This window comes from Suncus etruscus, chromosome 6, assembly GCF_024139225.1.
Source record: "Suncus etruscus isolate mSunEtr1 chromosome 6, mSunEtr1.pri.cur, whole genome shotgun sequence".
NCBI lineage: Eukaryota > Metazoa > Chordata > Mammalia > Eulipotyphla > Soricidae > Suncus > Suncus etruscus.
The window spans coordinates 70,807,666-70,821,455 of NC_064853.1; the positions used below are offsets into that span (position 1 = coordinate 70,807,666).

At 37.8% G+C, this 13,790-nt stretch overlaps 1 protein-coding gene across 1 annotated transcript in view; it reads right to left on the reverse strand.

Annotated features, from left to right (window-relative positions):
• Positions 1–13,790, reverse strand: part of CFAP61 (cilia and flagella associated protein 61) — a 391,053-nt gene that overhangs the window by 92,998 nt on the left and 284,265 nt on the right. Inside the window, exon 23 of the mRNA XM_049774327.1 lies at positions 1,347–1,639. Within this exon, the coding sequence (XP_049630284.1) occupies positions 1,347–1,639 (293 nt within the window). The remainder of the gene's footprint in view (positions 1–1,346; positions 1,640–13,790) is intronic.

Here is a 13,790-nt window from a genome sequence, read left to right on the forward strand (position 1 = left end):
CTTTGTCTTTGCTTTCTCCCTATCTCTATTCCCTCAGTTAAAGGATCTCATCCCCATTACTCTTATACAAGGCAAATACGGTAGATTTTCCTTTCTTGTGTCTTTTTTTGTGGGATGGAGAGTGAGGATTGCAGTTATACCAGTAGTGTTTAGAAAAACTCTTTCCTATATGCTTGGGGATTGTTCATGGTGGTGCCAAAGGAACATGGTTTTGGGGATCAAACATGGATCGACTTCATGAACACATGTATTCAGCTCTCTCATGGCATTTGGGCAAGGCAGAGGGTAGAAGTTCAAACTTCTGTAGGACCATCTCATATGTATAGGCGATGGGTTGCTATAATCCCAACTCATGTCCCTCAACTGCTTTGCCTACTAGATGTTGCTAACATTTTTCATCATAAATAGTGCATATGTCATAGGCTACACACCTTACGTACATGGGCATCACTATCCTTTGTGTGTAATCTCCTGTTCTTATATTAGATTGGCTCGCCCTTATTTCTCACCCTCCCTATTGACTTCTGCAAATATCCTGAACTGCAACTTTAAGGATATAAACAATAAATAAATATTTTCCCTCCTGATACCCTGTGTCTACACCTTGCTCCACAAAGGCATTCTATTTCTATGTATTCTAATCCCCTATTTCATGGGGAAAGACTCACTATTGCTCTTTTCAGAGGTCAACAATAGCAAACACTTGGGAGCAATGCTATCCTGATCTGGGCTCCAAGCACATGGAAGACTTGGAGAAGAAGCATTTAAATCTGTAAAATGAGGGTGCTTCCCTTGAGAGAAAGTGACAGAATTCACAGAAAGCATTTAGCTAAGTGTCTGGCACATGAACAGCTCTTAATTAATGCTAGCATTGCTCCAATCTTCAGTATCTCTCCATTAAGATGCAAGGTCTAATACCTTTCACTGGGTATCATGTTCAGCAAATTAGTCAGAGAGAGAAAGCAAATAAACACTCGATAATCTTACTCATCTGTGATATACAGAGAAAAAAAACCCAAGGGAATAAACTATTAAAAGGTAACTAACCTTGGCCCTGGATTATAAAACTGATATTACCAAGTAAAGGGGTAGGAGTAATGTCATACTGGAATAACCTGGGTGAAACGTTTTAGATACTTTGGTGGCAGTGAGACCATAAATGGTGACACTACTGTAGTAATAATCACTGTTTATGGTTAATTTTTTTCATTTAGGGAGAAAGAAGGGAGCTTGTTACCCAGCAACTGATAATTTGAACAGTCACCCCAAATTGGCGACTACAAGCCAGTCCTTGGCAGGCAACACATGGCAAAGGCAGTGAGTAAAGGTCACAAGGACCTACTTACAGAACAGGAAAGTTTTAAGGGCTTGTTGAATGTAGTGAAGCTGGCACAGTGAATAGGGTCTGGGTTCTGCCCATCATTCCACTGAGCCAGGAGAGCATCCCGGTAGACTGTCACTCCCTTGGCTGCTAGTGCAGCATTCACTGCGCAGTCCACAAAGTAGTTGTTGAAGCATGTGGTGGTATACAGAGATGGGGGCTGCACCAGGAAGATGTTGCAGCCCTTGATGCCAATGTGTAATAGTGTTTCCACTGTAGTGTATGTGTCCAGAGTATTCCCATAGACAATGACCTTCCCTAGGAGGAAAAAAGGGAAAAGTGCTAAGATATCCAGGGCTTTTTTTTTTTTAATCTTATTAGTCAAATACAAATAATACTGGTTTGCTTTCTATTACCCTTTCGATTTTTTTTTTCAGCTGCAGGAAGCCAGTGGTGTTACCTAGCAACAGCACCAAGATAATTTAGTTGAAGAATTGGCACAAAACATCCCACAAAGTAGTCAAGTACTTCTAACACAGAAGTAGGACATTCATTTATGTTCCTATAATTTGAAAGTTGAAATTATGCTAAATGAAATTGTCTAGAATAAAGCCTTTTATCTTGCTTTTGTTGCCTATTTGCTACACTTCCTAAGGGAAAAAAAATGACTGAAGTTTGATCAGGAGCTCCTAAGTGAGGATAGGACAATGGAGAAACATACTCTTGTGCATTATTATAATAAAATTTTATTACTAAAATAGTGCACTAGATTACCTGAGAAAATTTTTGATAAGTAAATGTTAGAAATTATGCTTTCAATAGATAATTTTATAAAGATTTAAAGAAAGAAAAGAATATGTTTCTGGTTTTTGTTATAAATACATATTAGAAATTGTGCTTTCAACAAATTTGTTGACATTTGTAAGTTATGTAAATTGATCTTTAAATAATAAAATTTATAAAGATTTTTTGAAATGCAACTGATGATTTATGATTATTCAATAGATGTTTAAATTTTCTTATAGGCCTCAATTTAAAAATTATGTATTTATTTGCAAAAATAGTAAGTGTAATTATAAAAATACATATACATTACATTATTTTGTTTTGTAAATAAATGACATTATTAGATAACTTTTCTAAAAATATTTGCACCCTAGACTATAAAAATTCTTTAAATTTAAAAGAACTGAACTAAAAGAAAGGAAGGTGTTTTTTTGGGGGGTGGTAAGAGGATAATCATAAAATAAGATTTCTCTTGTGGAGCTGGAAAGGTGGTGCTAGAGGTAAGGTGTCTGCCTTGCAAGCGCTAGCCAAGGAAGGACCACGGTTCAATCCCCTGGCATCCCATATGGTCCCCCCACGCCAGGGGTGATTTCTGAGCACTTATCCAGGAGTAACCCCTGAGCATCAAACGGGTGTGGCCCCCACCCGAAAAAAGAAAGATTTCTCTTGTGCAGGAGTCATGTAGTGATAGCACCTTATATAATTATATAGACTATTCTACTAATGTTATGACTTTTTGTTTTGGTTTTGCTTGATTGTTTTTCTGAACCACACCTGGTCATTCCTGATAATATAGAGAGGACTACATATAGACATGGATTTCAAATCTGGGTCACCATATATGGAGCTGAAGATCAGACCCAGGTAAGTCACCTACCTATAAGGCAAGTACCTTAATCACTGAAATATCTCTTTAGGCCCTAACTTAATCAGTTTTAATATTAATTACACTACAAAATTAGTAGTATGGCTAATATACACAGTTGAGCAAGGGATTCTTGTTCTTGGGATTTTCGAGAAAAGTGAGTAAGAGGTGATGGATGTGATGTTGGAATTATTATATTCATGAAAAACAATTACTAGTAAGACTAGTACTGTAAACCATATAATCTCAATCAATAAAAATAGTATGCATTAATTATACCTAGATGCTATTTTTGCACTGAATTAGACATTTTACCATTTCACTGCAATGGAAATTGCTATAGATTCAAACAAAAATGTAGTAATTCTGCCATAAAATAGTAGATTCAAGGACTCTCTGTTATTTTCCCTGTTTAAGAAATGGTATTATAATTTTATGAGGCAAAATGAATAGCAAGTCTGTTCATATAAGTGGGTTGGGATGTACACACACTGATTCCTGCTGGTTTCTGCTGGATGTCAGAAGGGTGCAGAAGCCATTTTGGGCCATGGTGTTTCCAGCTACCTGAGATTGAATTTCATCAGCATTCCTGCTGGCGATCCTGCTTGCTACAGAGGTGGGTCGGATGTATACACACTGTTTCCTGCTGGTTTCTGCTGGTTTCTGCTGGGAGTCAGAAGGGCTCAGAAGCCATCTTGGGCCATGCAATTTCCAGCTGCCTGAGACTGGATTTTATCAGCTTTCCTGCCAGTGATTCTGCCTGCTTCAGAGGTGGGTCCAGACATACACACACTGATTCCTGCTGGTTTCTGCTGGGTGTCAGAAGGGCACAGAAGCCTAAAATGAAAAGCCCAGGCCCAGATGGATTTACTAGTGAATTCTTTCAAACCTTTCAAGAGGAGCTACTACCAATCCTAGTCAGGCTCTTCCATGAAATTAAAAAAACAGGAACACTCCCAAAAAGCTTTTATGAAGCCAACATCACCTTGATACCAAAACCAAGCAGAGATGCTGCCAAAAAAGAAAATTACAGACCAATATCCCTGGTGAATGCAGATACAAAGATCTTCAACAAAATCCTGGCAAATAGGATCCAATACATCATCAAGAAGATCATTCACTATGACCAAGTAGGTTTCATACCAGGAATGCAAGGATGGTTTAACATCCATAACTCTATCAACATATTAAAAACATCAACAACAAGAAAAATAAAAATCACATGATCATATCAATAGACACAAAGAAAGCATTTGATAAGGTCCCAAACCCATTCTTGATAAAAAAAAAAAACCTCTCAGCAAGATGGGAATGAAAGGAACCTTTCTCAATCTAGTTGAAGCCATCTACCACAAGCCAATGGCAAATATTATCCTCAATGGAGAAAAACTAAAAGCCTTTCCTCTAAATTCTGGTACAAGACAAGGCTGTCCGCTCTCACCACTCCTCTTCAACATAGTACTGGAAATACTTGCTACAGTGATGAGGCAAGAAAAAGATATCAAGGGAATCCAGATAGGAAAGGAAGAAGTCAATCTCTCACTGTTTGCAGATGACATGACACTCTACTTAGAAAACCCTAAGGGGCCGGAGAGATAGCATGGAGGTAAAGCGTTTGCCTTTCATGCAGGAGGTCATCGGTTCGAATCCCGGCGTCCCATATGGTCCCCCGTGCCTGCCAGGAGCAATTTCTGAGCCTGCAGCCAGGAATAACCCCTGAGCACTGCCGGGTGTGACCCAAAAAACAAAAAAAAAAAAAAAGAAAACCCTAAAGACTCTACCAAAAAGCTTCTAGAAACAATAGATTCACATAGCAATGTGGCAGGCTACAAAATTAACACAGAAATCAATGGCCTTATTATACATCAACAATGATGGGGAAGAGATGGACATTAAGAAGGAAATCCCATTCACATTAGTGCCACACAAACTCAAATATCTTGGAGTCAACTTGACCAAAGATGTGAAGGACTTACACAAAGAAAACTATAAAGCCCTGCTCCAAGAAATAAGAGAGGACACACAGAAATGGAAACACATACCTTGCTCATGGATTGGCAGGATTAACATCATAAAAATGGCAATACTCCCCAAAGCATTATACAGATGTAATGCGATCCCTCTAAAGACACCCATGACATTCCTCAAAGAAGTGGATCAAACACTTATGAAGTTCATCTGGAACAACAAATACCCTTGAATAGCTAAAGCACTCCTAGGGAAAAGGAATATGGGAGGAATTACTTTCCCCAACTTTAAACTGTACTACAAAGCAATAGTTATCAAAACAACATGGTATTAAAATAAAGACAGACCCTCAGATCAGTGGAATAGGCTTGATTTCTCAGAGAATGTTCCCCAGACATACAAGCACCTAATTTTTGACAAAGAAGGAAGAAATTCTAAGTGGAGCAGGGAAAACCTCTTCAACAAGTGGTGCTGGCAGAACTGGTTAGCCACTTGCAGAAAAGTGAGCATAGACCCCCAGTTAACATCATGTATGAAGGTAAAATCCAAGTGGATTAAAGACCTTGGTATCAGACCTGATACCATAAGATATATAGAACAACACGTCGGTAAAACACTCCATGACATTGAGACTAAAGGCATCTTCAAGGAGGAAACTGCACTTTTCAAACAAGTGGAAGCAGAGATAAACAGATGGGAATACATTAAGCTGAGAAGTTTCTGCACCTCAAAAGAAATAGTGCCGAGGATACAAGAGCCACCCTCTGAGTGGGAGAAACTATTCACTCAATACCCATCATATAAGGGGCTAATCTCCATAACATACAAGACATTGACAGAACTTTACAAGAAAAAAATCTAATTCCATCAAAAAATGAGGAGAAGAAATGAACATTTTGACAAAGAAGAAATACAAATGGCCAAAAGCCACATGAAAAAATGCTCCTCATCACTAATCAGCAGGGAGATGCAAATCAAAACAATGATGAGATACCATCTCACACCACAGAGATTGGCACACATCACAAAGAAAGAGAACAATTAGTGCTGGCAGGGATGTGGCGAGAAAGGAACTCTTTTCTTCTTCTTCTTCTTCTTCTTCTTCTTCTTCTTCTTCTTCTTCTTCTTCTTCTTCTTCTTCTTCTTCTTCTTCTTCTTCTTCTTCTTCTTCTTCTTCTTCTTCTTCTTCCTCCTCCTCCTCCTCCTCCTCCTCCTCCTCCTCTTCTTCTTCTTCTTCTTCTTTTTGTTTTTGTGCCACACCCGGCAGTACTCAGGGGTTACTCCTGGCTGTCTGCTCAGAAATAGCTCCTGGCAGGCATGGGGGACCATATGGGACACTGGGATTCAAACCAACCACCTTTGGTTCTGGATCGGCTGCTTGCAAGGCAAACGCCGTTGTGCTATCTCTCCAGGCCCGAGAAAGGAACTCTTATCCACTACTTGTGGGAATGTCGTCTAGTCCAACCTCTATGGAAAGCAATATGGAGATTCCTCCAAAAATTGGAAATTGAGCTCCAATTCGGCCCAGCTATTCCACTCCTAGGGATATACCCTAGGAACACAAGAATACAATACAAAAATCCCTTCCTCACAGCTATATTTATTGCAGCACTATTCACAATAGCCAGGCTCTGGAAACAACCAAGATGCCCTTCAACAGATGAATGGCTAAAGAAACTGTGGTACATATACATAATGGAATATTATGCAGCCGTCAGGAGAGATGAAGTCATAAAATTTTCCTATACATGGAATGTACATGGAATCTATCATTCTGAGTGAAATAAGTCAGAGGGAGAGAGATAGACGCAGAATAGCCTCCCTCATCTATGGGTTTTAAGAAAAATAAAAGACATTTTTACAATAATCCTCAGAGACAAAGAGAGAAGGGCTGGAAAGTCCAGCTCATGATATGAAGCTCTCCATAAAGAGTGGTGAGTGCAGTTAGAGAAATAACTACACTGAGAACTATCATAACCATGTGAATGAAAGAAGGATGTGGAACGCCTGACTAGAGTACAGGTGGGGGTGGGATAGAGAGGAGGGAGATTTGGGACATTGGTGTTGGGAGTGTTGCATTGGTGAAGGAGGGTGTTCTTTACATGACTGAACCCAACTACAATCATATTTGTAATCAAGATAAATCATTAATGTAATTATTAATAAAGATATTAATTTAAAAAAATAAAGAAAACCAAATTAAAAAAATAAAATATAGGGTTTGGGCTATATTCACTGTATAAGACCACCTCTCTTTTAACACAGACCAAATGGAAATTAAAAAACATAAGAGAAAAAGAGTAGAACCCTCAAAGGTTAACATTATATGTTTAATAATGCTAGTCTTTGGAGTGTCAACAATCATTTTACATTTGTCATATGTAGTTGGTGACTGTGATTTTTTAATTGTGATCTACATTGAGAGCAGGTAGACTACTACTTATTTGAGTAATTTTACTCTCATGCAGTTTATTGCATATAAGAAAAAGGCTGAGTGGCAAAGCTAGGGATTTTTCTAGTTACTATTTTCTTTTTTTTTTTTTAATTTGCTTTTTTTTTTTTGGGCACAAAACTAGTGATACTCAGGGGTTACCCCTGTCTGCCTCTACATTCAGAAATCACTTCTGGAAGGCTAGGGGACCATCTAGGATGCTGAGGATCAAAACTATATAAATTGCATGCAAGGTATGCACTTTATTTGCTATACTACCACTCCAGGCTCTATCACTATTTTCTTTGAAGTTTAATCTATTTAATGGGTTAAAAAGGACCAGTTTTTATAGTTGACAGTTTTTACATCTGTTCCTCTGACAGAGGTAAGCAGGTAGGTAAGCAGGCAGGTAAATAGGCATCTCTACTCTGAAATGGCAATTGATACTGATGAATAGAATAATTTTCACTAAACAAATTTTCAGTAAAAGATAATAGAATATATCTTAACAGTTTTCACATAAAGGCTAAATTGGTTCTTATCTTAAGGGTGTAAATTATGATTACTTCAGTTACAAATTAGAAATAGGAAGCTAGTTCAAGGAGGGAAGTGTTGGAGGGAAAATAATAAATAAATGACTGGGTCAAGACCCATCATATTAAAGTTGGTGACATGAGCACTCAGTTATTTCCTGAAAGGCTAGCAACCTTGCATAAGGATCTTTCTCAGAGAGAAAGAGACCTTCAAGGCAGAAAAAAAAAACTCAACTCACTCTTCAGGCAAATTTTAACTACTAGATCTGAAGAAAGACTAAGAATTTCTACTTAATATTCTAATAAAAGAACAGGAGAGCAGTTCAAGTGGTAGAGAATATGCTTAGTATATGGGAAGTCATGAGTTCAAGCCCACTCCACAACCAGTACCTCCTGGTGTACCTTGCTGGACTCTGAGCATGTCACTAAGTATGACCCCTACAAAAAATAACAAATTAAATGAGGAAAATGCTGGCATAAATGTTAAAATATTTTTTTACTTTCTAATATACAATTTTTGAATGTGCATTAGCACTAGCAACTGTAATTGTGAATAGCAAGAAAATGAAATCACACATTATATCATGTTAACACCAGGATTTGATACATGATTAGGCTGACAAATTTAGCATCAGCATCACATGACCTTGATTCCCAGCACCAAACAGTTCTCTTAAAAATTCCAGGTGCACAACTTGTACCAGGATAGGTTCATATGATGCCCTGACTAAAAGGAAACAGCAGCAATTTGTCCTACTTTTACTACCTAATGGTGAGATGAAACCAGAAGTCCCTCTGTCCTAGGATCTGTGCAAAAACCAAGATGACTAATTACAGAAGACTGACTACAAAAATAGTGACTGAGCTGAACTTTCCCTGGCACCATAAAGAAAGACCTTGGGGTTTGACAACGAACATGTCCAGAGCCTATAGTCAATCTCATGACAGTATGCTTCAAGGGTAGACATCTGTATCTCCTAGGCCAAGGGAATTTCCTTTCCAATTTCCTCTATGTTTACTGCACCTATGCAAAAAAACCCACTCCCAAACAAAAACTAAATAAAAACAAAAACCTTGCCACATCTGCACCCCATTTTAAAATTATTTTTAGCATTTTTTATTTTTATTTTTTTTTAATTTTAATATTTTTTGTTTTGGGGGATCACACCCATTGGTGCTCAAGGGTTACTCCTGGTTCTGCACTCAAAAATTTCTCCTGGTTCATGGACCATATGGAATGCCAGGCAATCAAACCCATGTCCATCCTGGATCAGCTGCATGCAAGGCAAATGCCCTACTGCTGTGCTACCACTCTGGCCCTGTTATTTATTTTTCTTTCTTTTATTCCTTCTTTTAATTTTATTTATATTTATAGCTCTAGATAGGGGCTTCCATCTTTTTTTAAATTATGGAACCATAGAACATGAATAATTTTGTTCTGCTTCATATTTCTAAGTCTTCCTACAAGTTGAGGGGAAAAAAGTGGATGGGACTCAAAGACCAAGTGATCTTAGGAGCATTGAGTGGAAATAAAAAATGGTAAAACCTAAATACCCAAACCAAAGTTAACAACAATAGAATCAAGAGACCAACACTATAACAATCTATATACAAAAAGGACCTGTGTCCAGTCCAGGAAGCTAAAAGTAGAGGATGGAATGCATTCTGGGAACTATGGTGAAGGGAGGTCAACACTGGTGGTGGAATGGCCCTAATTCACTGTCACTATGTATCTGAAATACAACTGTGAAAGAGTTGTTATTCACATTGGTCTCAATAAAAATTAAATAAAAATCATCCAGGTGCAGCTCTGAAAGTTGTCACACACCGTAAATGGGGCCTTAGAGGCCACTAGCACTTTAGAGGAATCTGGATATCCCTCATATCATGGGACACAAGCATCAATACATCCTTGAGCCCTTGCATTGAATTGATATAGCCCTGTTGGTTGAGAATGACCATTGGGGTCCCTGGGGTCTCCTCAGCACCATTCCCCCAAATAACATATCAACAGTCAAAATATAAAGAAAGGCTACTATGAATAACTATATTTTCAAACTGGAGAACCACAGATTGTTCTCCAGAGTGGAGAATCAATCTTATAAGAAATGAATAGATTTTACAGTCCTGTAATCTACCAAAGCAGAATGAGGATGTAGAAAGCCTAAACAGGAAAAACATATCAACAGTCAAAATATAAAGAAAGGCTACTATGAATAACTATATTTTCAAACTGGAGAACCACAGATTGTTCTCCAGAGTGGAGAATCAATCTTATAAGAAATGAATAGATTTTACAGTCCTGTAATCTACCAAAGCAGAATGAGGATGTAGAAAGCCTAAACAGGAAAATCACAAGTAAGGAAATTGAAACAATAATTAAGAGTCTTTCCAAGTATGAAAGTCCTTGTCCAGATGGGTTCACAGGTGAATTTTAACAAATTTTCAGAGAAGACTTACTGTCTTGACTCCTTAAGATCTTCCAAAACATTAAAGACATAGCAATCCTTCCCAATACCTTCCATGAAGCTAACATTACACTAATACCCAAAATAGAAATATTTGTAGAAAATAAAAATTTCATTCCAATATCTCTAATGAACATCGATGCAAAAATCCTTAACAAAATCTTAGTTAACAGAGTCCAACAACATGTGAAAAAAAAATCACACACCTAATGAAGAGGGATTTATCCCAGAGGTGCAAGAGATTTTCAACATATACAAATCAGTTAACATAATACACCACATTAATAAAAAAAAAGGTAAGGACCATATTATCATATCAATCAATGCAGAGAAAACTTCTGACAAGATCTGACATTCATTCATGACAAAAACCCTCAATAGAATAGGGAGTGGATCAAATTTTCCTCAAATTTAATGGCCACTAATTCACTGTCACTAAGTGCCTGAAATAGAGCTGTGAAAGACTTGTAATTCACAATGGTCTCAATAAAAAAAAAAAAAAAAGTAAGGCCATTGAGAACAAAGCCACTGCTAGTATTATTCTCAATGCTGACAAACGGAAACCATTTTCTCTGAGGTCAGGTAAAAAAAAAGGTAAGAGGTTCACTGCCTCCACTTTTATTCAATATAGAAGCTAGATGTCCTGACTACACAATCAGGCAAGAAAAACAAATCAAAGAAATCCAAACTGGAAGAGGATGTCAAATTATCATTTTTTGAAGATAACATGATTATATGGAAGATCCTAAAAAGTCCACCAAAAAAAAAAAAAAAAGGTTTAGAACAGTAAACCAATGCTGCCAAGTAGCCAGTTATTAAGCCAATACAAAAAAATGAGTTTCATTCAGGGGTCTCAAACTCGCGGCCCGTGGGCCATTTGTGGCCCTCCGTACAACATTTTGTGGCCCTGCCCTAGAGGAATCTTTTTTGTTTTGTTTTGTTTTGTTTTAGTTGTTTGGGTCACACACACACCCAATGTTCAAGGCTTACTACTGACTTTACACTCAAGGATCACCCCAATTTTGCCTCCTGCAGCCCCCAGGTAAATTGAGTTTGAGACCCCTGGGTACACAAAAAATGAATCAGAAGAAAAAGAGATCAAGGAATCTATCCTATTTAAAATGGCATACAGGAACACCAAGTACCTTAGAATCAACTTAACGAAAGATGTGGGAGATCTGTATCATGAAAACTTTAAATTACTTACAAAAGTGATAGAAGACTAAGAAATGGAAAAATGCTATTCCCCCCAACTTTTGCTGCATCTATGCAAAAAAAAAATCCAAAAAAACCCCACAAAAACAAAAAAACAAAACCTGTGACACAAACCTCATTTTTTGTTTGTTTTTCTTTCTTTTTTTAATCTTTAAATAGGAGATCCTGACTTTTTCAAAGAACCTTGGGATATGGATTACTTTGTTTTATTATCTCATATTTCTGCATTTTTCTATAAAATTAAGAAGAAAAAAAAGAAAGGATGGGAACTAGGGGCCAAGTTATTTATTTTTGGGTTTGGGGTCACACCCAGCAGTGCTCAGGGGTTACTCCTAGCTCTGCATTCAGAAATTACTCTCCTGGCAGGTTTGGGGGACCATCTGGATGCCAGGGATTAAACCTGGGTCAGATACGTGCAAGGCAAATGTCCTACATGCTGTGTTATCACACACCTTTGTTTTTTATTATTATTTAACAAGCTGAAATATGACCTGTTTTGATTTATCATAACTTAAGACTGTCCTGTCCCCTTTTTCTCTACAAAATAAAAAGGGAAAATATATTAGATGTAATATAATAAAGGCTTCATTCTATGACTCATGCCCTGGGATTTTAATGCTATACATTTCCTATAAACATGCTTTTAATAAAGCAGTAATCTATATTGAGCAAAAGAGGAAAATAATTGATCCACTTCAGGCCATTAGGCAGGGTTGTTTTTTTTTGTTTTTTGTTTTTTTTTACTTATATATGACTTTTCATTTGCATGGGAAATACAGAAAATAGCAGTTGAATTTCGATTAGTTTCAATTAAGGCCATAAACAGCTATAATGCACTTGGTTTCTGGGTTCTGTCTAAGCCATTACCCAGTCATATCTTCCAGGTTTTGTTTGTAGCTAAATGCAGCATTTGAGTCCATGACATCAGCCATTCTTCACTACACAAGAGTAAATCCAATAGTTTAGTATAATTGACATCTATAACCTCATCCAACTCTTGAACCCAGAAAATGGTCTCTTTGACATTGACTAATACCATCTAAGAGAGGAAGATTCCTCCACATAAGGAGGCTTGCTAGAAGTATGTGGGAAGGAGTTAATGTGATGTGGGAGGGGGTTATACTTATCTGTCTAGTCAACAGCAAAACTCAGAGGATAGCAAACTGCCTAGGAATTGGCCATTGCTTCTGCTACCAGCATCTACCTGTTTTGTTTTGTTTTTTTCTAGAATACTTCCTCTGCTCATCCTCAGTGAACAAGGGTCACCTTATTTCTAGGATTCAGCTAAGTTAGACATGCCTGGAATTTCTCAGGATTTAGGATGTAATCCCAGGATGGATGTGGACCCAATCACAGCCACAAGACAAAGGAGTTATTTCCCCAGACTCTTAAGAAGTTGCTTGTCCTCAGCTCCTTCAACCATCTCCACAATGAAGTATGAAGAAAGGGAGGAAGCGATCACTGAAGGATAGGGAGGAAACTAAGATAAATAATAAACATTCTTTCTGACATTATCATAGTACATGAAAAGAAAGCAAGGGCTGACAGGTAGAGGAAGGATCATGGGTTAAGGAAATGTTTTCACTATGTACGAGACTTATTTTCTAGTTTCTCAAACAACACCACAAAATTGACCAAAAAGTAAACGAGAAGTGGCATTGCCAATGGGAGCACTAAAAGCAGCAAAGACGGTTACTTCCCGTTCTTATATGCATCCAGGAATGCCTTACTTCCGACAGGCTATTGAGGTCTTCCCCATCCAACTCTTATTAGAATTCTTCTCTCTAATATATAAACAGAAGGTTCATCTTCCTCTCTGTGCCTGCTTGTTTTCTATCTTCACTAGTTCCCCAAACCTTCAAAAGTAACCTATTAACCAAGATTTGGCTGGACTCACAGGTCATCCTCTACCTTCTGCACCTTCATCTCCCACTACTACCCAATTGCTAAGTCTGTGGACACAATTCAAACTCTTTCAACCTCTCATGTTTGCTTAGCTCACCCTTATTATTTTTTTCTTTTGTTTTGGGGCCACATATTGCTGACCCCGGGTTTACTCCTGGCTCTGTGATTAGGGGCCACTCTTGACAGTGCTCAAGGAACCATTTGTGCCAAGAATTGAACTGGGGCCAGCCATGAGAAAGGAGAGCACATTAGTCCCAGTACAACCTCTCTAACCCTTCTTTCAGGCTGAGTTCAAATC